General features: G+C 47.0%; 2 protein-coding genes and 1 long non-coding RNA gene across 4 annotated transcripts in view; 1 reads left to right on the top strand and 2 right to left on the bottom strand.

Annotated features, from left to right (window-relative positions):
• LOC130532044 (uncharacterized) overlaps window positions 1-22676 on the top strand; it is a 93219-nt gene that overhangs the window by 22014 nt on the left and 48529 nt on the right. The window lies entirely within an intron of this gene.
• On the bottom strand, window positions 4197-7380 carry slc50a1 (solute carrier family 50 member 1). 2 transcript variants are annotated; one of them, XM_057044277.1, is made up of 7 exons: window positions 7184-7380; window positions 6878-6955; window positions 6642-6765; window positions 6395-6556; window positions 5050-5169; window positions 4802-4954; window positions 4197-4683 (listed from the first exon to the last, which is right to left on the bottom strand). In XM_057044277.1, exons 1-6 carry the CDS (start codon window positions 7249-7251, stop codon window positions 4847-4849), a joined length of 660 nt encoding a protein of 219 aa, XP_056900257.1. In that variant the 5' UTR covers window positions 7252-7380; the 3' UTR covers window positions 4197-4683; window positions 4802-4846. The 2 variants fall into 2 exon arrangements, with proteins under 2 accessions (XP_056900257.1, XP_056900256.1); XM_057044276.1 differs by having other exon boundaries at window positions 4197-4954.
• efna1b (ephrin-A1b) lies at window positions 9037-17957 on the bottom strand. Its single transcript, XM_057044270.1, has 4 exons — window positions 17679-17957; window positions 10495-10790; window positions 10225-10413; window positions 9037-10112 (listed from the first exon to the last, which is right to left on the bottom strand). The coding sequence occupies exons 1-4, from the start codon at window positions 17774-17776 to the stop codon at window positions 9991-9993; spliced, it is 705 nt and encodes a 234-aa protein (XP_056900250.1). The 5' UTR covers window positions 17777-17957; the 3' UTR covers window positions 9037-9990.

Raw genomic sequence — 22676 nt, forward strand, 5'->3', positions numbered from 1 at the left:
GACAGTGAGCTGTTTTCATCCATGTTGTAGCCGACAGACACAGGTGGTGTGTGTGTGTGTGTGTGTGTCACACCTGAATTAGTTCCACGCCTCACATCTTTGTGGAGATCAAGGCCAAAGGTCGTGATTATTATTTTTTTTTATATATAAATCATTTGTTTCGTTATTTTTCGTTTCGTTTCGTTAAGTTTTTTCTTTTAATCTTGTTCCACTTTCTTCTTACGCTCGCTTTGGTTTATGTTTAACCAACCCCATTTCTCCCACGCAAGTTGAGCAATTGTTTGTCTGGGTTGCTCGCAGTGCGTCAGAGGGGAATTCACAGGAAAAAAACGTTGTTTATGCAAAATGATCCAGTTGGGGATCGATGACTGTCTGATGATGGAAGCATGCAGAGGCAGCTCATTTGTAACGTCGGAAAAAACCCCAGAAGTTTGACATTTTCGGTGACATTTATAACAATAAAGGACGGCGATTAAAGCACCAATACAGCAGCTGCATCTGCAGGAAATGGGACAGTCCTGAGTTATTATCCGTGTCCCAACACACAGCGGAGCGTTGTTCCACCTCCCGAGATGACTGAGGAGAACTCTGCTTCTGTGCAGAACAGGTTCCGGTGCCTCGACAAGATGCTTTCAAATGTGCACAAAGTTGCAGAAAATGCACGTCCTGCCGGGAACAGCTGTCCCCTCCACACACGTGCACACTCTTGACACGGGCCCACAAAAACACTCCCCATCCCCGACACCTCCTCAAAAGCTCCCACAGAGTTCCGCCGCTGCGCATGTGAACTCTTCAAATAATTGCAGTCAAATCCACACATTCATTTAAGCACATTAAAGGCAGACGGATCACGTGTGTGTGTGTGTGTGTGTGTGTGTGTGTGTGTGTTGTGGGCAAACAGGCGAGGGCACGCACAGACACGGCCGCTGCAGGCTGTGTGTGTTTGCGTGCGAGCTGGAATCATATTAAGATGTGGAAAACACCAACCCTCCATAAAACCCTTCACTTCATCACTTGTTTGGTTTTTAAAAGCATTTTTTTGACAGCTTGAACCTGATCCCTGCCTCTCTCCGCTCGTACCTTCAGCACAGGCCGCGCGTCTGACAAAACAAATGATGTTGTCACTAAATCAGCGAAGCCCTGGTGTAATAAAGCAGAAGGCCACATGGAAACCGACCCACGTAAACGGCGAAATGTTTATATTCATCCGCGCTGACAGTGTTTTGGTCCATCAGCGGCCGTCTGACAGCTTAATGAGTGGCTGTCCACATATCACTCGGCTGGCTTCTGAAAGGCAGCTGAACACAGGGTGGAAGGAGGGGAGGAAGGAGGAGGGACACAGGACGTTCTGAAGCGCGCTCAAACCCCGAGGAAGCACCGGAAGGCAGCCGTTAAAAGCTGCTCCGGTGCTGGGCGGCGGAGCAAAAGGTGCCTCAGCTGCAACCGCCGCAGAGCTGAGGAGTCACATTTTTGCACGTGTGTGTGCGCGTGTGTGCGAAAACAGGAAGACGGGCTTCACCTGTGACCCACGGTGTGGACAGGCTCCTGTGTGGGGCCCCTCAGCTGTGCTACCAGAAGACTCTGAGGTGGGCAAAAGAAAATCTGCTGATTATGGAAACGACTGAAACTGGTGAAAACCGGAAAGTGCCATAAATACCCACCGCCGGCACCCACAGACACTCGGAGGGCGTGAAGAAAAAGAGAGCCGCTATCAAGGGAATCTGCGGTAATTCGTACCTGTGTGTGTAAAACTGTTGCGTAAGGAAGTGTGTTTGTGGCGGACGGCGTGTGTGTTCCACCGCGCTTCAGAAAAAAATAAATCTATAAATCTCTGTGGGGCAACTTTTACGAGGCAAAACCTGATTCTGGCTGCAGACGATCCTGCAGATAAAACATGGCTGTCCTGCCATTACTGGTTAAACATCAGAGAGGATCCGGTGGGGGGGGGGGGCAGAGTATTCCGGAGCAGTAAATCCAGCGGCGCTAGTGAAGGCCGCGTTGACCCGTCGCTGCAGCGATGGCAGGTTCTGTTCCTGATGGTCGCCCCCATCGATGGTGAAAGAGTTAAGAGAACAATATCTGGCCGTGGCAGTGATCTGGTAAACAAGCGAGAGGAGGAAGGCGGCGCCGGCGGCCGGGACGGGTGAGGGGCCGACAGGAAAACCGAGAAGAGCGCATTCCTCCTTCTCATCTTCTCTTGAAAACAGCAGCTGGGACAGGTGTGTTTTTTAACTGATGGCAGAAAGTGCTGCTGACTGCCCCACTCCGACCCCCCCGCGGTGCCCTGTGCACGTTTATGTGCTGAATGTGCACGCCGAGGCTGCCTGCAGGCTGCACACCAGCAGACACGGTGTGCAATTACGGGAAAATGAAAGCCCCACAATCTGCCTCCTAATGACAAAAATAGCAATTGTACATATGGTGGTAGTTGGGCTGTGTGTGTTTGTGTGTGAGTGTGTGTGTGGGGGGACGAGACACAATGCCAAGTGTTTAAAGGGACTTGTTTAAAAAGCACAGGAGTCTGTGTGTGTGTGTGTGTGTGTGTGTGTGTGTAAGAAGACAGTCTCTACTACAGGAAACAGAGGGATCCTGTTTGTGACTTGTGCTCATTGTTCAGCTGATTGCCCCCCCCCACACCGACTGGTCCACACACACATCCATGCAGCGTGCAGAACACCCCCCCCCCCCAGATCTGGCTGCGCACCAAAGAAGTTTATACAAAACGTGCACGCTTTGATTAACTCGCCACGCTGTCCCATCACAAAGAAGCCAAAGTTTGGAAGAAAGCGGGCGTGTCCGGCTCCAGGCATTGTCCTTCCATCCCGATGTCTGTCTGTCTGTCTGTCCGTCCGTCTGTCTGTCTTCGGAGACGACTGGCCAACGCCCTGTAGCCTCCTGACTTCTCCGTCATCCATCCTCCTCCAGAGAGAGGGGATGAATCAAAACTGCTCCTAACCAACACGTCCCTGTAAAAGGGACTGGAGTGAGTCCCCCCCCCCCCCCCCAGAACCAGGAACCGCCCCGTTTCAATGACGGAAAGATGCGCAGACATCGTGGCGTCCTGCTGAGGGCTGGACGTTCGCTGACATTTCCTCCACGAGTTGCGTCAACGATGGATTTCTGTGACATTTTCCCCACGTCTCCCCCCGGATGGGTGGTAATGGATGGATGGCACAATTGAATTAGTCCATTATTGGAAAGAAAATTACAAATAAAGATTAAAGACAGGCCGTCCGTCAGTCTGCCGATGTCAGCAATCAGGCCTCTGTTGTGTATCAGCACCAGACAACATGTCAGTCCTCACTGAGCGCGAGTGTATCGACGACCATCGTCTGGGAAAGTCCTGCACAAATTTTCCTCCTCTCTTTTGAAAAACAATTCGCAACCAGGGAGACGACTTAAACGTTAAGCACAAGTGGTAAATTCTGCTTCAAGGCTTGGATCACTTGTGCGGGGGGTTGATAAATGAACCCGTTTTAATGGGAAACATTTCTGACTCGCATGCATCAAGTCATCAATACGCACCATTATTTTCTAACCTCTGACCTTTCCTCATGCACACGGCTTGGAACTGAGACACGTTGCTCTGCGATGATTAGCATTTTTTAGCATGTGGCTAAGTCAGAGTAGCAGGCACGCATCAGGATGACTCGAGTAATTGTGTTGAAACACTTAAAGGTCTCATTTTCGGCACAAATGCCGCGTTTCCAGTTTGCCCCCGTCCTCCCCGCGCTTCAAAGAACGACCGGCTTTCAACTGTAGCTCGTTTCTCTCCCACCTCGACCGCTCATCTTAGCTTTTCTGCCTGACAACACAATGCTGTGTTGTGTCTATGCTCGCTGCCAGAGCCAGGCTCTTTGAGCTCAGGACACACACACACACACACACACACACACACACACACACACACACACACTCAGGCTGAGAACCTCTGGCCTGGCCTTTCCCACCGCTGCCCACTCGCTCTATCAACATACTTGCACAAACAAGCTCATTCACACTGCTGCACCATCAAACAGGCTTTTGTCTCTCCTTGCACAACCGCACCGATCAACACATCTGCATGTGAGCTCGTTAGGACGCCCAAAACAAAATGTCCCGCACTGGAAGGCAGAGCTTCCGCGCAGAATGTCAACGGCCTTAACGAAAACGTCTGCTGGACTCCAGGTCTGGAAACAACAGTGATGAAAGGTCACTGCTGGAATGTATGTTTTAATACAGACAGAGACACATGATCTTCGCCATGACAACGAACCACCAGACACATTTTAAGCAAACAAAATAGCCTCTCTCCATCTGATTTGATAACATATGCGAGAGCTTATAAAAATAGCAATTCCTTCAGTTTATACGTTTGCCAAAAATACACATTTTCCACTAAAAAAAACAAAATTGTGGCATGTTGATGCAACAACATACCAGATTTGACTATATTTCCCCCCCTCAGTAAATAAAGAATACATAAACACATAGTAATATACACAAGTGAAACAAAGGGGGGTGTAAACAAGGAAAACGTAGTTAAGTACCAACACCCCAAATGTTTTTGGCTAATAAAAGATTAAATATTTTTCATCCCATTATTACCAGTACAGAGCTAACGAGAATGGTCCTCGACACGTTGGTGGAGCAGCAGACGCCTGATCGTTGCGTTAGGAGAAGGCACTTTGGAAAGGAGACACACTGCAAAAACCAAGAAAATCTGGTTTCTCCACTCAGCTGTGCAAACTTCACAAAAGTCCCTCATCGGCTGTGTTCCAACCGTGTGGCTGAGCACGAGAAAACAGAGGCAGCTTTTTACCCTTTAATGCCCATCAGTTGGCCTTTTCACACACACCCCCCCACCTCATATGGGCATGGGCTTGTAAGAAGGTGAACCTGAATGAGAAGATCCAAACTTCCAAAACAGATAAAATCTGATGAGGCTGGTGATGATTCCTGGGGTGTTTGGGACCTGGAACAGACGCACAGAGACCACATTTCTGTTATTTAGGAAAATTAAATATTTGGAGCGGTGTTAAACGTGTGACATGAATATGCCAATCGTACCACAATGTAGAGGTCGGAAACCTGGAGGCCGTAGAGCACCCAGGATGTCGAGGTGAGCAGGGTGGTGACGGTCAGGGGGAAGGACAAGCACTGCACATCGCGGCTGCGCACCATCTCTAACTGCAATTGCAGAGGCAGAGACATCAAATTAGAATAAACTAACACAGTTAGTTCTTCAGGTTTTTCCAGCTTCACTGTAATCAGGGAAGAACGGCCACAACCAAGCCTGGCAGACATAGAGATGGCGCAACTTCACAGCAAGAAGTCCAGGTGAATGTTTTTTTGAAAAAGTTATTTGAAATGGTGTAATATATTAAGTGCCGTTAGACCAGGTGATGCACCCTGTCATGCACCCCCGCAACCAACCACAAGCCCCTGGAAAGGACACTTCGTAAAGGATGGTAATGGAATGTTGACAACACGATCGTGTAAACTGTAAGAAGAAAACAGAATGCATCTGGGCACCACACAGAGACGGAGACGGAGAATAACAGGAAGAGAGGAACAGGGAAAGAAAGGCAGGAAACTGAGCACGGGTCATTCCGGGCTCTGGGGCAGATGAAGGGACGGAGACAAACAGGATAGGAGACAGAGACAAGACAAGATCACTAAATAAGAAGGGAAAGAAGGGAAAGAACAGGTTCTGCATTTGGTCATTAGCATATCCTAAGCTGAATAACAGGCCCTGTCTGTCGTCTGGACACGTGTGTTTACAATGTAAGGAATCTTGAGGGTTCGGACTTCATAAATCCTCTGCTAGAATTACATCAAAGGGGCAGGAGGAAGCGCTCATGTGAAATGTTTAGACAAGGTGCCGCTAGAGGAGTAATTAAACCTATCTTGTTGCAGGTTTAGGGCTTTAAAATCGGTGCCAACTGGACAAAATAGACCGAGAGACTCCAGCATTCTGGGAAAATCAGATAAGTCGCTGGAGCTCGAGCGTTATTGTGGCCTTTACGAGCCGAGTGTTGTGTATTGTGACGGCTGAAGTGAACGTGAAGGACGGACCTTTTCCCCTCAGCTTTCAAACGTTCCCTGATGGAGGTGGAAAATGAGCCATTTAGCAACAAGCGCGTAGCAGCGGTGGTACTCTCCCGTCTTTCCTTTCAGGCCGTTGCAAAAACCTTCACCGCCATCTCCTTTTATTTGCTCTGTGGATTTCAGATGTTACGGTACCGCTCTTGTTGCTGCTTTTGATTTACAACTGGGTTTATGGCAGCTCATGATGGCGTGGGCATGTAACCGTGTGAGCATTTCTGGCAAACACTGCCGGGAGAACAACACGCATTCTTCTAGATTCTGAAGAATCTCAAACAGCTTTCCGGGTTCTTGTGTTTTCTCTCACCAGGGAGGACAGCGGGGACAGGTACATGCTGACGGTGACGACGCTACAGGTGAAGCCGAGCTGGCTGAGCTGGGTCTCTCCCTTGGGTAGGAACACAGTGAAGTACAGCCAGCCACAGAGCAAGATGATCCCTGCTATTAGAGTCTGAGCCCCCACCAGATTCTGAAACACAAAAAAAGATATCAAGTGACTGGAAAACCTACACACACATACACACATGCACACACCGAGGGCAAAACCTGCAGACCTTCACTTTTGTGTAGCGTAAATACATGATGATGTACAGAATCTGAAGTAGGGCCCCGATAACGTTGACCAGTATGATCGTCTGATCACTCTTCAGAACCCCATAATACAACCATCCAAGGTTGCTGCGGGGCAAAAAAAAGAGGCACGTTAGATGTAATGCAAAGAGATGTGCAGCAGAGCCAGTTTGCATATGTGATCGTGCACACACACGAACGTACACACACACACACTCACTTCAGACATGTTGTGAGGAAAGGGAGGAACTGGATATTATCTGTACTTTTGGATTCTTGCATCTTTCTCATGTCGGACCTGGTTAAAAACAAACAGACACAAATAAAGATCAAAAAGAGAGTAAACACAAGCAGACACCTTGTGAAAACACATATTGATTAGTAGTACAGCCCAGATCTTACTAAACCACATATTTCAATGACCCTGAATAACAGGTTATAACAGCGTCCAACACTCCCGTATATGTGCCACAGTGCCGGAAAGCTTTATTAAACTTAAAGCAGCAAGAAGAGTAATTCAACTTACAGTCCTGTTGAGAACATTCCGAGAGTAAACACGATGCAGGCCCATGATAAAAGGTTCACCAAATCCATAAGGCTATAAGAAAAATGCCCAAACACCCTTCGGTTATAGATTTAAAGAGTATCTGCAGACATTCAAACTAACTACAGTACACTGACGTCGTTTTCTGTCACCGTTTCCGTGTTTGCTGTCGCGTGGAGAACGTCTCCGGCTTCTGATTGGTCCGTTGACTGACACGTCATCAGGGATTGGCCCGTTAGGCACAAGGAACGATGCGGAGGCTGCCGCCTACGTCATCCCGGTGGAAGACAGTACGTGGAGGTTCTGCAGGCGGAGGCAGGAAGTTAAAGTCAGTTTAACCAATTCCATGCGATCCCCTCAAAACTTGTCGGTATGTTTTTATGTGTTTTGTCTCCTTTATTTTTCATACTAGCCCCATGTTCAAGTAACAGAGTGCACTTTGATCCTTCTGCAGCATGGCCATAAGGACCAGCCTTGGGTCACATTTGGACCAAAATTCTTTAAAACTTTACCGGTGGAAACAGCCTTTTCCCCTCTTTTATTTATTTTGCACTCATTTTTATGATTCAAATGCATTAGAACGTTAAGTGATGGTTCATTACAATCTATCCATTAATCACTTTCAGTGATTATTCTGATTATTCTCTGTCCACATACTTGCTTAATTGGCACTTTGCGATATGACATCATCTTTGGCCAGAACATTCCCAGTGTGTCAGACAGACTGGCCCTCTGAACCTTGCAGAGACGCTGGTGCTACATTGCAGGAGGATTTTCAGGCCTGCGTAATCCTCTGCAGTCAATTTGAATGACGATGCGATTATGGAAAAACAAATAAGCCGGTTTTATGTTCTGGTACTGGATGTATACTCTGTGTGATTTTACATGTTATAGTGAGTTTTGACAGTTTTCAGTCAGCGCTGAGGTTTTTCCCTCCTTATTCCCACATTCCAGGCACACACAGATGTTCAGCTGTTCCTCCAAAGAGGATGTGCAGAGCAGTAGGAGGAATGGTTAAAAAAAAATCTGAGAGTGCGTGAGAGCGTAGGCGAGAGTGACACCCTCACACCCAGTTGTCAGTTTGCTCGTGGGCCTCTCTTGCCGCACCGACCCCCCCCTTCACCTTGTGGTACCTCATGTTTGATTTTCAAACCGCGAAATCTAAGCAGGGGCAAGAAACTTCGCCAGGGATGAAAGAGAGCAGGGCAGGGGAGAGGGGGGCGGGGAACAGACCTGGAGGTGGAAACGTCCAGACTCCCGAAGAGGTCGGATCAGAGTGGAGATGGATGGTTTCGCCAAAACAATATGTCATCCTGCAAAAACTCCGGTGACGTCAGTTGGATTTATACAAGGCATGTTAGCGTGAAATTCTACCACCGCCGACTCTACACAGTTGGCACGCCGCTTTAAATGTAAAGAAAATCAGAATGCAAGGATTCTTCACCACAACCATGTGACCGGAGCCTTTCAAAGGTGGCGCCATTTCCATTCAGCTTTCAACGTTTTGACACTCAAGTGTTCAGCACATGGCTTTTTTTTGTTGTTGTTGTTAGCATGTGGCTACATTTCAATACAGCTGCTAATATTAAACAGTGAATGTACGGCTTTAAATTGATACATACATTCATTGTCTACTAACTGTTAGAACCAGAACTCTAGGAGACAAGACAGGAAACACACACCTCCTCCACACTGAGCCAGAATTGAACCTGTAACCTGCTATTGCTATGCGGCCATTGCTAACCAGAGCTGTTGTCAGTAGATGTCAAAGACAACCGCTATATTAAATACAATATTCCAAGTGTTGGCTCACTAAAGCAGACCGACACAACAGATAGGTGTAATGCATCATTTTTTATTTCACATCTTAAAACAGGTTTTCATAGGGTTCTCTATATACAAATGTACATGTTCTATTTACATAATACAGTTTTATTGTTGGTTATTTTTCTTTAAAAAGTCAATGTTTTCCTGGATGTCGCTTTAGATTAACGATGTGCAAAGGGTCCCGTCTGCACATCAGCCAGTGTACCATGAAACAGTCAGAAGGGTAAGAAAAACCAACCCAAGTAGCCATGAGTAATGAAAATGCTCCCAAACACGTCGGTATCCGGGTCTGTTGGTGTGACAGCCATGACGCCACATCTCCAAGAGTCTTACACAACACAACAGTAGCCATCCATCAAAAATTGAATGTATAAAAAAAGATTATGGATGCATTTTTAAACTGACACAAGTCCCTAAACAGTTGTGACATCAGATCGTTGTGATGCTGAGTGTGTAGCACCAGTGTGAGAATGTGAAGCCGAACAGACGGGGAGACAAGTGCTACCACACGGTGCAAGTTAACAGCAGTGATGTCAATCGGAAGGAAGGAAAAAAGCGGACAGCAAGTCAGATGAGTGGTTGTACAATATTAATGTGCACCAAAGGAATGAGAGTATTCACACACTAAAGGCGTTCACGTTATTTCTGGAATAATCCTTGAATTGAGACCGTTTTGATCATTCAGCTTGCAGTTGTGTTCGTTATGACTGAATTGTGCATTGCAAATGTTACAAAATGAGAATTCCCATCCTCATTAGACAAAGTCATTTAAAAAAAAAAAACAGCTTCTCTTCTTCTTTGGAGCGATCAACGATCCGCATTCACACAAGCAAAGACGCAAACGCACACCGACAGCACAATCCATGCTCATATAAAACGATCTGTATAAAAAGAGTCTTTAGTGTCCGTGGTCCCAATGCCCAGCATCGGCTCAGCTTAGTCTCTACTGATGAGTCTCTGCTTCAGTGTAGCATCGAGATGCACAAAACGAGGATCCCGGCGAAGAAGAGCGGGAAGGAAACCAGCCGAGTGCCGGAATTTCCGATACTCCTCTGCAACTTCGGCTCCATCACAGCAGGGTCATCTGAGGAAAGAAAACGGGAATTGAGTTTCATCGCTCCTGCGTGGCAGCGCCCGGCCGGCTCCTGTCAGGAACCGGGCTGCTGGACTGCTCAGCGCTTCTGAGGAATTCTCACCTGCTGACAGACGGTTGGCTGGGTTGTGAACTCCCCCGCTGACAATGAACTTTCCTTTCCCTTCGTCCACCTCTTTTTCCTTTTTTCCGTTCTTGGGTCTCTCCTGATGTGTCTTTGCGGAGTCTTTACGCCCAACGACGTCTACTTTCAGCCTCAGACAGTCCTGGCCGTGGTGGTGCATCGGCTTGGCTGCGAAAAGGTCGAAAACGAACACATTTAATACAAAACCAGAAAAACAGAAGAATATACTTTTAAAAAATTGATACTTACAGATATAATAATAGCTCTCTCCTTGTCTGAATTCCTTTCCCAGGGTGAAGGGAGTAAAACGCTGGAATTTTTCAGAGAATTTCTCAGGAGCGTGGGGAGCAAAGGGCCGCGAACACTCCCAGCGGAGCTGGTCAAAGGAGTGAGGCTTGCAGACTTCGTAGTCCTCCTTCTCCACCATGTAGAGCACATAGCGCTCAGCTGCATGCGATGACACCTCGCCGTGGGCGTAGTGGGGGCAGATGATGTCCAGATAGTCGTTAATACGCACTTCCACTGTGTACTCATCCCACAAAAAGCTGTAGAGAGGCAGAGAAGGGAGGACATTAATGACAAATTTCTTCATATGTGGATGTCTTTTAGTTAAAAGGACATTATACAAACACACACAACACTCAAAGACCGCGGGCTCCACACGCAATGACAGAAAACTGCCGACTATGCTAACACACAGGTAACGGTGCAGAATATTCAGGTAGCGTGTGAGGATATTTGCTTTTGTATCTGTGGACTCGCACGTACCCTCCACTGTGACGGAATTAGAAAGAGCCTGATCAGGCCTGACTTGTTCATAGCGGGGAGAAAACAGGCACACCTAAAACCGCGTTGAGCTCCATCCCGACTCTTGTCGAGCAACTTGGCGGTTTGGATTTTCCACCGTTTGTCTCTGCGCAGAGGGCCCTCACACTTATGTGCTGATCTCTGCTTCTCAATTTCTGTTTCCATCAAAGACAGGGGGAGGAGCCCGTGCTTTCCTTTCATCTTTGCCTTTCATTTAGTTTTACGGCCCTCTTCAAACCCCCCCCGTCTTATTTTACCAGACAGAAATGGCAAAATGACATTGATTTGTTGATGATATGATGTTTCACTTGGCGGTGATTGGTAGGTTCAAATTGATAAATTGGTGCCTAGGAAAATGTAGGAAGATACAAAAACTGCACAGACAGTCATCAATTTTGTTATAATCGCATCTTTCCTTTAATTAACACCATTCTGCCACCGCTGCAGCTGATTGGGCAGCAGCCAGGCGTCGTAAAGTGAAGACAGACCGATATTTGCAAATTACAGATTACAGAACCCGTGTCAACAGGCTGTAATCCTCAAATACAAACCGAACGGCTGCCTGTGGCTGCCATGTTCCCGCGAGTGAGAGTGACAAGAACAGCGCTCCTGTGTGTGGACATCAAAGCATGGGACGTGGTGGCTTTGACCCCCCTCCCTCCCTTTCGTCTGTTGTTGTGGCTCCTGTTAGCCCCCCTCAGCCTTGCCAGACCAAGTCACAGACACAGTGGCTCCAAACATGGGCCTCTAACCCCTCCTTCAAGCCTCTGTGCGTGCGTGTCAGTTAGCGCTAGCTTACCTGTCAAAACATGCTTTGTTAGTTGGGCACAGCTCTACACTTGTTATCGACTAACAGGGTGGCTCGCATTCACGACTTTCACTCTCAGAACTTTCTTTGTACGCCCAGGTGTGAACGCCTGTTATTCATGCACCTTTTTTTTTTTACCTTTGGTACCAACACGTGTTAATAAAAGACGAGCAACAAATGGGCAGCTAATTGGTTCATTTATTTTCGCTCACATCTCATTTCTTTCGGTTTCTTTTGAGCCCGATCAGTAAATAGCCCACATGACACTTGAGGAACTCAATCTGCTGGTTTTTAAATTTAAAAGGAACTGTTTTGAATTGTACAGGGTCCTTGTCGTGTCCTTGTTAGCGTCCTGGCCCACCTCCGTTTGAAAACAGAGACTTGGCAAAAGCCAATGAAACAGATTCTGTTGCTAATTTCATTCACAACTCCGGCATTTAAGAAAATTCTCCTTTTATCCTTCACCTCCTCATTTACCGCCCTGCCTCCTCTCCTCCGTTGGTCTGGCTAATTAAAAGCTGTTAGGGGTCTGGGGCCAATGTGTTCCCTAGAAAGGGCGGGGAGGAGGAATGAATGGGATGTAATTATACCCTTTGGCTCCCCAAAGACAGAATGCCTGAAGGCTACAGGGCCCCCTCAACCCCAGTGCCTCACCCCCTGTAGAGCTTTCACTACCCTAACCAGAATGGATGTGCATTGAAAGCTTGCGCTAGCGGTTTCACAGTTGCATTTGCATACTCTTGGTTTGTTTTTCCTTTAATTAGTTTATCTCCCACCTCTGTCTATTGGATTAAAGGAACAACATTACCCACACATTTAAAGTGCAAAACCCACAAAATTCTCTCTGCCTTGTAACTCATTAAGGGTGGCAACTCTTTCAGAGAATCCTTTATCTGCCTCCGACTGGCAGCTCTCGGCAGGGTGACAGTCACGTTAATACGATAGCCGTGTCGATCGGGAGTACCAGGTGTTGGAGCGGCTGCAGACCTACTTACAACATGGCTTCTTCCCGTGTGCCCATTTGTCTGTGTTTGAGAGAGAGATTCTCCGAAGACCTTTATTCGGGGCGTCTCACGCCCGAGGCCTGTGTGCACATCTGTTTATCAAGACCTAATGAAACCTCGTGTGTGTTTGAATGCGTGTATGTGTGGGAGTTTTGTTCTCGCGTGTGACTGGAGGTGTTGGGTACACAGCAGAGGTTGCAGACGGCTGCGATCGCTCTTCCTCTGTGCTGGGAAAAAGGTCATTTCTCACTATAGAGCCATTCTACTTCGCACAATTGGGTGAGATATTTATGCGTGTGTATAAAATAGTAATACAGCCGTAGCACTGGCTTGACAGCAAGTTCTCCAACACTTGCCCTCCTGGGTTCACCTTTGAAGTCCTGCCTTTGTCTTTGCACGGCTCTGTTACATTTCCTCGCCTTTCCTCAACAACCCCGACGCCGTTTGCACCCTTGGCTCTCACCGGGTTTTGGTCAAACAACTGACTCTGGAACTCTGTCCTTCACCATCTCTCGGGGGAGAGTTTCTAACTGGCAGCTGGGTCAAGGGGTCAGGGGTCAGGGTCTCAGCTTCTCTCGCACACACCAAATGAGTCAGCGCTGAAGACGCCCGCTTCACAACAGTCAGCGCCGCCGAGGCCGCTGAAACACTGAACAGATGCAATCCCCCCACCCCCCCACCCCGTACCATTTGCTTTGCAGGTAATCAGTAGTAAGTGTGCACACGTTGGAATGTAACGACGGGGGTCTGCGGTTTGGATGGCGCGCTACCTTCTCACATAGCGCGCTCATCGCATTTGCAGTTGCGCTCACACTCATTTTTACTCGGAGGTGCACACTTAATACCCTATTAATTTGCTGTGGCGCGGCAGATTCGCACCTCTTTTCACACAAGCGGAGGAGCTGTCAGGGGTCGTAATGGGTTTAGCTGCTCTCTGGTGGGACGCGCCATTATCGCCAATCTAATATCCGCTGAAAGGGCCTCAAGTATCGGCTTCCAGTTTAATCTACCTTCCTTCTTCATCCACCTCATTTTCCTGCAATTAGAGGAGCGGCGTGAATCACGCTGCTCCAATCACGCCGCGCTGCTCCGCTCCTCGCGTTTGCCACATTTCTGTGCAAATATCTGCAAGCCCAACAGTTCTGAGACGCGGAGAAACCCTTCCAAAAGATAAAAAACTGCTGCTCCCAACTTCTTCATTTCCAAACCCCTCTCCTCCCTTCATCCATCACTGTCTCCCCTCTCCTCCCACCGTCTGCCAGCTCTTTATTATCCCCAAAAATCACCCCATCCCCCCCTACTGTTTTCTATTCGGGCCTGTCTCTTAAAGCTGACATAATATACCGACGCTCTTCATGCAGGCTAATTTCTCAACACAAATCCCTTTCTCCAGTTCACCCTTCTCTCACCCTGCACCCATTCCCCTCCCCTCTGCCTCCAACAAGCTTTTCAGCCACTCACCCCTTTTTTATATCCTGCTATTCATTCTCCTAAATAGAAAAGAGACCAAATGGTATCATGGTTGGTTTAATATGTCGGGGGGGTCACAGAGAGTTAATCTGTGTGCCTGTGTTAGAGAGGGAACAAGTTCACTAGCTTTTACGATGCTGCATAAAAGAGCCAGTGTCTCTTATCTCTTTTTTCAACATTTTAAATTCCTTGCAAAACAAATAAATCCAGAAGGAATACATCTGTTGCTGCTCTGGTCCTTTAGGGGGCGATGCTGAGCTGTGTGGTATGCATGAAATGCTATGAATGAGCAGTCATACATGCGTGCCTGCCCACATATACTACAATAACACCAGGCCAACGCGGATCTCTGCAGCGTTAGCAGAGCCGGGACTTAGAGGTTCTCTGTCTTCCTCTGCTGGAAAACTACTGGGGCAAGAAAACAGAGGAAGGTCTGTGAGAGGCAGCGGGGGGAGGCTGATGGAGGGAAGGGAGGAAGTCTGGACCACAGATAAGGAAGCGAGAGGAAGAGCAGAGAGCAAACAGAGGTGCATGGATACTACGATGGGGGGGGGGGAGAACATTGCTAATCATCTCATCGCCAAGGTGCATTTAGGTGGATTTATGTCGGGTATGAGCAGAATGATTGACAATAGCCACTACGTGGTTCTTAGCGACTAAAGCTAAAACTAGAAATACACACAGAAGCACACATGTGGCATAATGAAATGCAAGTTACATCACGGGATCACAGATGCATACATTTATATATAGAATCAAGCCAGAAGGGTCGACAGTTTTGTGTCTGTGGGTCAGATTACACGCCGCATGTAATCTATGTTAGTGTGTGTTGGCATTCTGGCGAGATTAGCAGCCAGTGACCAGAAGGAACATGGGCCAGGGAGGGGCCAAATAAAGACTGGTAGGACAAAATGTAATAAATGTACAACAGAGAGAGACAGAGAGAGGAGGGGGGGGGGGGGGGGTAATGGGACAGGAGGACTCCAAACCCTTCACCCCAAACTCATCCTCCGGGGCATGTGTTCCTGTCAGGACAGGCCCAGGCTTCTACTGTAACAGCAATAGCGTGCATAGCCAGACGGAGATAAACAGAATATTACGTTACACCGGCCTCTTGATAAAGATATTTGCACAGATGATTGCAGCACGGCGAGGTAAATGACAAGGCACGCCGAATGTACGAGAGCAGGCAAACGATCCAGCGATAACAGGGCCAGAGTCTGCGGAGTGCCGTCATTTATAGCCTCCACATCTGTGGCGAAAATAAGATCCAGAATTTGTAAATTGATAGGGAGGGGAAGAGATGGAGGCTCATAAGAAGGAGGGGGGGGGGGGGGGGGGGGGGGGGCAGCAGTCAGTCTGTGAGGTTGAGAAAAGGAGTGAAGGTGGTGAAAGGAGCAGACAGGTACAGTGAGAGGAACACACACAGCTGACAGAGTTGAGTATAGTAACAGTGGGGTGGAATGCTGTCTGTGGCTAATATTAACATACAAGTCCTCCCTCTTGCCCCCGAAGTGTGTGGAAGTGTGAGTCACATAGGTCTCTGGTAATCTGCCTACGGTAAAAGGCACTCCTTCCCAGCACGCATCCACCGTCTCCCTCTGCTGAAAAACAAAATCACTTCCTGCTAAAAGTTAACCACACTGTGGTCTGTCTTCGCTCACACGGGTACAAAAGAACAGCCTAATCACGCACATCCCTCTTATCACCAACATTAACTCTGCCATCTGGCCACTGTCTTATGCTTAAGATGAATCACTGCTGATGACAACTGGAGCGAGAATCAATTAGCATCAATTAGCCAACAAATCACTGTAATCCTCTGGAAAGGTGGCGAATGGGCTACAGCTTCCGAGAACATAACAAAACTGGTGCACAAGGGAAGACACCGAAGTCGGGGAACTGCGGAAGGAATTATCAGCAAGCGACACTGGGAATGCTAGCGGATTAAAGTTTTATTCTTGGCCTTTTACTTCAAATGCCTTTGGTCTTCCTTCCGAGAAATCCCTTTCCTTGTTTTGCACTTGAAAGATGCCAGCGAAAGAAAAACACGTCTTGGTTTGACAGATTTGCAAAAGCAGAATAGCCACATTTTTCCTTTTGCTCTGGTGTCATTGGCTGGTTTGTGTCTGTTTGTGTCTGTCTATGCTTAGCCATAGCAGGCAGAGATTAGAGTTGTAATATGATTTTTTTTCTTCTGTTATACAACATTTGACTGCAAAATAGTACAATGCCAGATTAGCGTAAGCAGCATAAAATATAACAATCAGCCCCCCCCACAAAAAAAAAAAAAAAAAAAAATCAATCTTGCCGTCTTACATTAGACCCCCACATCTGTGTCTAGCTGCGCCTCTGCCTTTATTCTGTGGTGAGTCGGGCGCACCCCAGCTGGGTCAAACCCGGGCCACTGACTCACACATGGATTTACCCATGACACAACTAATTCTCCTGAAAAGTTTCCATTATACCAGCAAAACTCAGCGCAATCTGCCTGTTGTCACTCTCAAAGCGCAATTAGAGGAGCAGTAATGTGATCAAGAGAAGACTAAAAGGCCATATTGGCGTTTGGCCCCTTTCTGTGGGTTTTAATCGACCTGAGAGGCTGGAACTTGTCCTTGCGTTGTATAAAAATCATTCCGTCTTTCAAGCTTGGAGTCCGCGCTAAAAGCTCAATAAATCGCGCTTGGGTGTTGCGCGTCTGTCAGGAGATATCGATTGGTCGGATAGTGTTACATGTCCTCCAAAAGTTCAAATAATCGGCACACAGTTGATTGCACCTGTCCTTGAGGTTTTGATGTATATATAAAGCTAATTTATTGAACCTCTGATTCATCTTCATTTATAGACTTTCCATTGCTATCACACACAGGTGCCGACCCAACAGACAACGTCAGAGGCCAAGTTCATACTTGTCAGTCTATTTTCTCCTATTAGAGAATGTCTGCGTCTCTGAGTTGCGGTTAAATATAGTGTTGAATCCGTCCACTGCTCGCAATCTTCTGTTTTCTCGGTCCGCTGATGTCCGTCCAGCTTTGGAGGCCGATTCTTTTGGGCGCGTTTTAAAAGGTGATCACACATACGTGACATTAGATGACAAAGGAGCCTTGAAAGGTGTCACGATTATAACCACATTTAACACTACAGCAGTTTCAGAGAGCGAGCTGTGTCGGGACCGAGAGGAGCGCACGGAGAACACATGCGTAAAATTTCAGTAGAGTAAAACATTAACTCTGAACCGAGGCAGCACGTATTCCCGCAAACACAAGAGTCCGTGGCTGATCCGGTAGCCACGCACCATACGCACACAACCCCGCATTTCATCACCAGAGCATATATCCACTTACTGTGGGTTCGAGCTGTTCCAGTAGACGCTGTGTCTCTCCGCGGAGGCGAACCAAGCACCGATGCTCAGCGCCACGGACACCAGACACACCAAATCCATATCTCCTCTTCTCGGCGGGAAAGAGACTATCTTCAATTAGTGTTGATTAAATAAAGAGCCTGTTGTCTGCGTAAATACGCGCGGACCACTTGCAGATACTGTTCCAGTGAGCGCTGATGAAACTTCAGAGAGCACCGAGGACCGACCACTGTTCGAGCTGCTGCTGTCTGCTTACACACAGGCGCTACTTGTGTGTTTTGGAGGAGGAGGCCACGCCCCCGAGAGGCGCTGTCAGCCAATAGAAAATCACTCCTTTACATTCCCCGCCCACAACAGACACGAGACCATTCCCTCCAGCTGGCACCAGAAAACACAAAAACAACTATAAAAACGATAAGAAAACTGATATAGTCTGATTTTAAGATTAAACATTAATAAAAAATATAACGTAATCTCAAAAACTTGAAGGGTATAGTAAAATGAATAGAATAATGACAATATTTACTATGATAACAATAGGTTTTATTCATAGATGCAGATACAGTATAAAAATAATCAGTGTTTGGATGTCATCCATTTTTGCAGATGTTGCAACAACACTGAACAGCACTGTTGTTGTGCTTTTTAAAAGAGCTGAGTGTCGTAACAAAAAGCTACACGTTGACTTGTTATTATGTGTCACAAGGCAGTTTGTCAACTTGTTTTGCCACAGATTATTAGCCCAGACAATGAGCTGCAAAAGACATCTGATTAAAATACTGAATATAGGGAAGGAAATCTTTGATTGTCCCACTTTCCTATTCATCCAAAATGCCCTTTGCAGACCATCGCGGGCCTGTATGCCTGCGCAGGCACGCTGTGAAGATGATGAGCTGTCAGATAATAGAGAATTATCACTGTTTTATCAGTAAGTCTCATCTAGAAGTCTGTGATTAGCAGCTTCCCCAGACAGGTGACTTTAGAAAATAACGACCCAGATGGAGTGGATAAAGTCCAGACCGTGGGGTGTCTGTGGGATTGTGGCTTCAGTAAGAGGCTTCCCTTTGGGGAAGGAAAGAGCCTAGCCGGGCTTAGATTGCCCAAAACACTGTGGCTGCAGGGAGGCAGGAGTGTGTGTGTGTGTCTGTACTTGTGTTAAAGAGAGAGATACTCTCAGGGTAATAGGGCATGTGTGTGCTTGCCAGGCACACACACACACACACACACACACACACACACACAACACACACACACACACACACACACACACACACACTAGACCCAAGAGGGGTTGGGGTTTAATAATGCCTGTGGGTACTTTTCTATTTTATAATGTTTTCAAAAACATTCTATGGGAGGAAACATGTTTCAACTGATGTTTTGAGAACAGAATCTAATAATCGAAGGAGGTCGACCACAAAAAAATCAAAACATTTTACTTTCAATTTGTCTCAAGCAAAAAGTTTTAACAAGTAACCTTTCTGGCACAGCACAGATTGACAGTGATTAACAGGCTACAGACCGGTGTGAACAGGATCCCCCAGTACTCAGTCACGAACAACACTACACTATTGCTCATGAATTTTTCCAGGATTCCCGTTGCTCATCAACCTCATAATCAATGGGGTGGCAATTTTAAAATAAATAAATTGGGAAACTGACAGGCAACCGCTACACCTCCTCTCTGCGGCCATAGCCAAGAGTAGAGGAGGCTGGCTAGCATCTCCCGTCACAAACACACACACACGTACACACAAGGAGGAACACAAGTGCAAACAAATATTCGAAATCCGCTTCTCCGCAGGCGTTTTCTGACAGTGTTACAGCCAGCAGAAACCGAGGCTGACTTCCTGAGCAAGATTAAATCCTCCCACAGTCCATACTGAGACACTCACACGCAGAGAGAGGGAAGACCAGCACTTCTGTGAATGACAGTAATGCACAGAAAACCCGATGGCTTAAAATAGGAACCTTACAGAAAAAAAGCGTTTGAGTTGTTGGAAAGCTCCTCGCTTCTAAGAGCAGACGAAAGGAAGCCAAGAGAAGACCTGACAGCCAGACAAACCTTTCAGCACTCAGAAATAGGCTTGTTTATTTTCTCAGGACTCGTCTCCAGGCGTCTTGGTATCTGCCAGTAGTTGTTTAACATGCAACGGAAATCCCACAATTACATAACTTCACATCATTATGTAAAAAGAAAACAAAACATATAGAGTGCACGGACCAATCCGTACCTGGTTGGACCTCATTTTTCTGTTTACACTCTCTGAACTTTACCTGAGTATAATAGAGGGGAAGTGTAGAAGAAGGAGTGTAAACAAGAAGGAAGAAGACAGGTGTCGCTCTAGCGAAGATTTATATATATATTTATTTAAAAATGGTGAGCAATATACAGGAAAGAGTTATTAAAGCATCCTGTCACCCTGGTAAATCTCCTGTCTTGTTTCTTCCACTTCTTGCCCATTCACCATTATCCTTTCAGCCTCGGGCAGGGATCAGAGCTGGTCCAGGGTCTCTGCTGAGACTTTAAATGGTTTGACACAGACGGAAAACAGATGAGACAAAAGTGTTTAATAGAGGGCAAAGCAAGGCTTGGCTTCTCTGAGTTAGGTTTTAGACACAAGAGACACGTGGAAACGCTGGGTGTAGCCCACACTGAAACCTCCTTGCTCTTCAGCTACGTGAATCCAGACTAAGCATCGGAAAGTTTGCTTACACAAGACTTCATTGGATTTTAAAGGTGAGTAGGAGTGTTCTGATCCCTCCGCTGTCTATAAGACAAAGCAGGACGTCACCCGTCATTCCTGCCTGTTTTCTGGTCCTGCCTTTACCGCGTCATCAGCCGCCATGCCCTTGAGCCTCAGCTGTTTATGTGCCAGGCCTTAACAAACCTCTCCCTCGTGGAATAATTTTAGCTGCCTTTTAAAACAAAAGGTCGCACAAGGAAGGTCAAACATCGCAATGGAATGAGAAGCGTGTTAGCCTTGCTGTTAAACGCCTAAATCACTTTAATCTCCTGTGATTTGACTTCCTCCTCTGGTTTGATGATGGATCGCGCTTCAAACATCTAAACTCTATCATTGCCACCGGCCTGGCTTGTTAACGCTTGGCATTGTTTCATCTGCACATGGACAGCTTGTCACCCTGCTGCCCTCTGGCCCTTTATCTCAGGCCTCCTGCAGGAGTTTGGCCCTGGGGCTCATAGCGGCACACTTCGACAAGCTGCTCATTCTCCAGCACCACAAAGCCCTGTTGTCTCAAGCCCTATTCACACTCAGTCATCTGCATACAGGTGGTCCCCAATTCAAGTGCAACAAGACACACTTCGACTTGATAGCGGTTCCATATGTGTAGGTTTATCCCAGCAGGGGGCTGAGTAGTGAATCTTGCATTGAGAAACTCGTCGAGCCTACAGTTATGCAGAGGGTCTACCAGAAAGTCACCTGAGAGGCTGAACTCTGTCCAAAATGGCTACGTCCAGCTAACCTGGCATGGCATCATGACATCAGACACCACTTGCATCAACAGACTAATGCAGAGTCACATGCCTGAGTCAGTAGGGGGTAAATGAGCCTCCCAGGGCCGTGATCTCACTACTATTCAAAACATGGGAATCATTAACTTGTCCAGTCAACAGGCACACTTCACCAGTTCCTGCCGCGCTGTCGAACTCACACATACACACAAAAGCACAAACAAACCCCAGTGAAATATTTAACCGCGCTCGTCAGCTTGCGCTGCCTCCGCCATCATTTATTATACCACATCTCCTCGTCTGTCTCCCTGCCTGTTCTCTCAGCTCGTCTGTTGTCTCTGCTGTCTTTCCTTCCTTCCTTTTCTTCTGTTCATCTGTTCAGTTATTTCAGCTCAGCCTTCATCCGCCCGTGACCAGAACATACCGGGTGCAGCTCTTTGCCGATTACTTTACTTTCTTGCTTCCCTTCCCAGCAGTGAGTTCGGGCCCCGTCTTTCCTCCTGTCTACGGTCCATTGCTTCTCGATTCCTACCCTCCTATCTTACTGTAGTCCGATTTCCTCGCTTCCCCGTCTCCCCCGACTTCATTTGTCTTTCTTTTTTTTTTTTTTTTCCGAATCCATGTTTATCCCCCCAACAACTACTTCAGGCAGTGCATTTGTTTCGGAGAGAATCCATTATCCTCCTCCATCCTCCCACCTTCTGTCCTCTCTTCCAGAAGCTCTCTCCATCCCTCTCTCCTCTCTCTCCACATGCCCCGGCCCTATATTCATTAACATAGTGTTAATGATCCCAGATGGACTGACATGTACTCTATGGGGGCGAAGTGTGAGTGTCTTCTTCCAAGGGTGTGCGTAGGTGGTTGTGTGTGTGTGTGTCCATGCATGTGTGTTGCTGTGGCTGCATATGCACACATGCGTTGTTTTATGCGTTCATGCTGAACTGCTTGCTTGACTCCCAGCAATAGACGGCTTTGTTGTGATGATATGCACCACTTTTGTCCTTATTCCAGGGTAAAGCATTGCTCACACTGCGGCAAAAATAGTGAGTTCGACATCTGACCCCCCTCCCCCCTCCCACCCCCACCCCCACCTTAAATAGAAGCAATGCATCTGACTGTGCTTTATCCAAACGAGGGTAAATTCTGTCAACCTGAAGTCAAAATAAAGAGCTTTACAAGAGTTCATGCTGTCATAGTAAGAGATCTGATACATAGTGATTATTGATACCTGCAGCCAAGATTCACACATTTGGAACCAGCGGATACCTGAGGAGATGCTGAGCAAAGGAAGCTACTGCTAATTTGAGTGATGTAATGAAATTAATCCATAGTTCTTAACAGTAACACAGAGGAGTCCAGTTACATTCGATCGATAATTCTCTCATAGATGATGTGACTGACTCCTGTTTCTCGTACATCAGCCTCTGACGTTGGTATGACCTCACGGCAAATGTGAAGGGATTTTTGGAAGATTTTTGAAAGCCATGTTATGCTGAATGTTTTTTT

This window comes from Takifugu flavidus, chromosome 10 (genome assembly GCF_003711565.1).
Source record: "Takifugu flavidus isolate HTHZ2018 chromosome 10, ASM371156v2, whole genome shotgun sequence".
Taxonomy (NCBI): domain Eukaryota; kingdom Metazoa; phylum Chordata; class Actinopteri; order Tetraodontiformes; family Tetraodontidae; genus Takifugu; species Takifugu flavidus.

What these genes read in the sequence shown, in the direction of transcription:
- slc50a1 (XM_057044277.1), bottom strand. Translation starts at nt 7,251, where the DNA reads ATGGATTTGGTGAACCTTTTATCATGGGCCTGCATCGTGTTTACTCTC. An exon ending in TACGCTACACAAAAGTGAAG is followed by an intron (nt 6,557 to 6,641) that starts GTCTGCAGGTTT and finishes TTTGTGTTTCAG; the next exon opens with AATCTGGTGGGGGCTCAGAC. An exon ending in TTTCCGACCTCTACATTGTG is followed by an intron (nt 4,955 to 5,049) that starts GTACGATTGGCA and finishes CGTCTGTTCCAG; the next exon opens with GTCCCAAACACCCCAGGAAT.
- efna1b (XM_057044270.1), bottom strand. Translation starts at nt 17,776, where the DNA reads ATGGATTTGGTGTGTCTGGTGTCCGTGGCGCTGAGCATCGGTGCTTGG. An exon ending in AGAGAGCTATTATTATATCT is followed by an intron (nt 10,414 to 10,494) that starts GTAAGTATCAAT and finishes ACCTTTTCGCAG; the next exon opens with CCAAGCCGATGCACCACCAC. An exon ending in AGCCAACCGTCTGTCAGCAG is followed by an intron (nt 10,113 to 10,224) that starts GTGAGAATTCCT and finishes TTCTTTCCTCAG; the next exon opens with ATGACCCTGCTGTGATGGAG.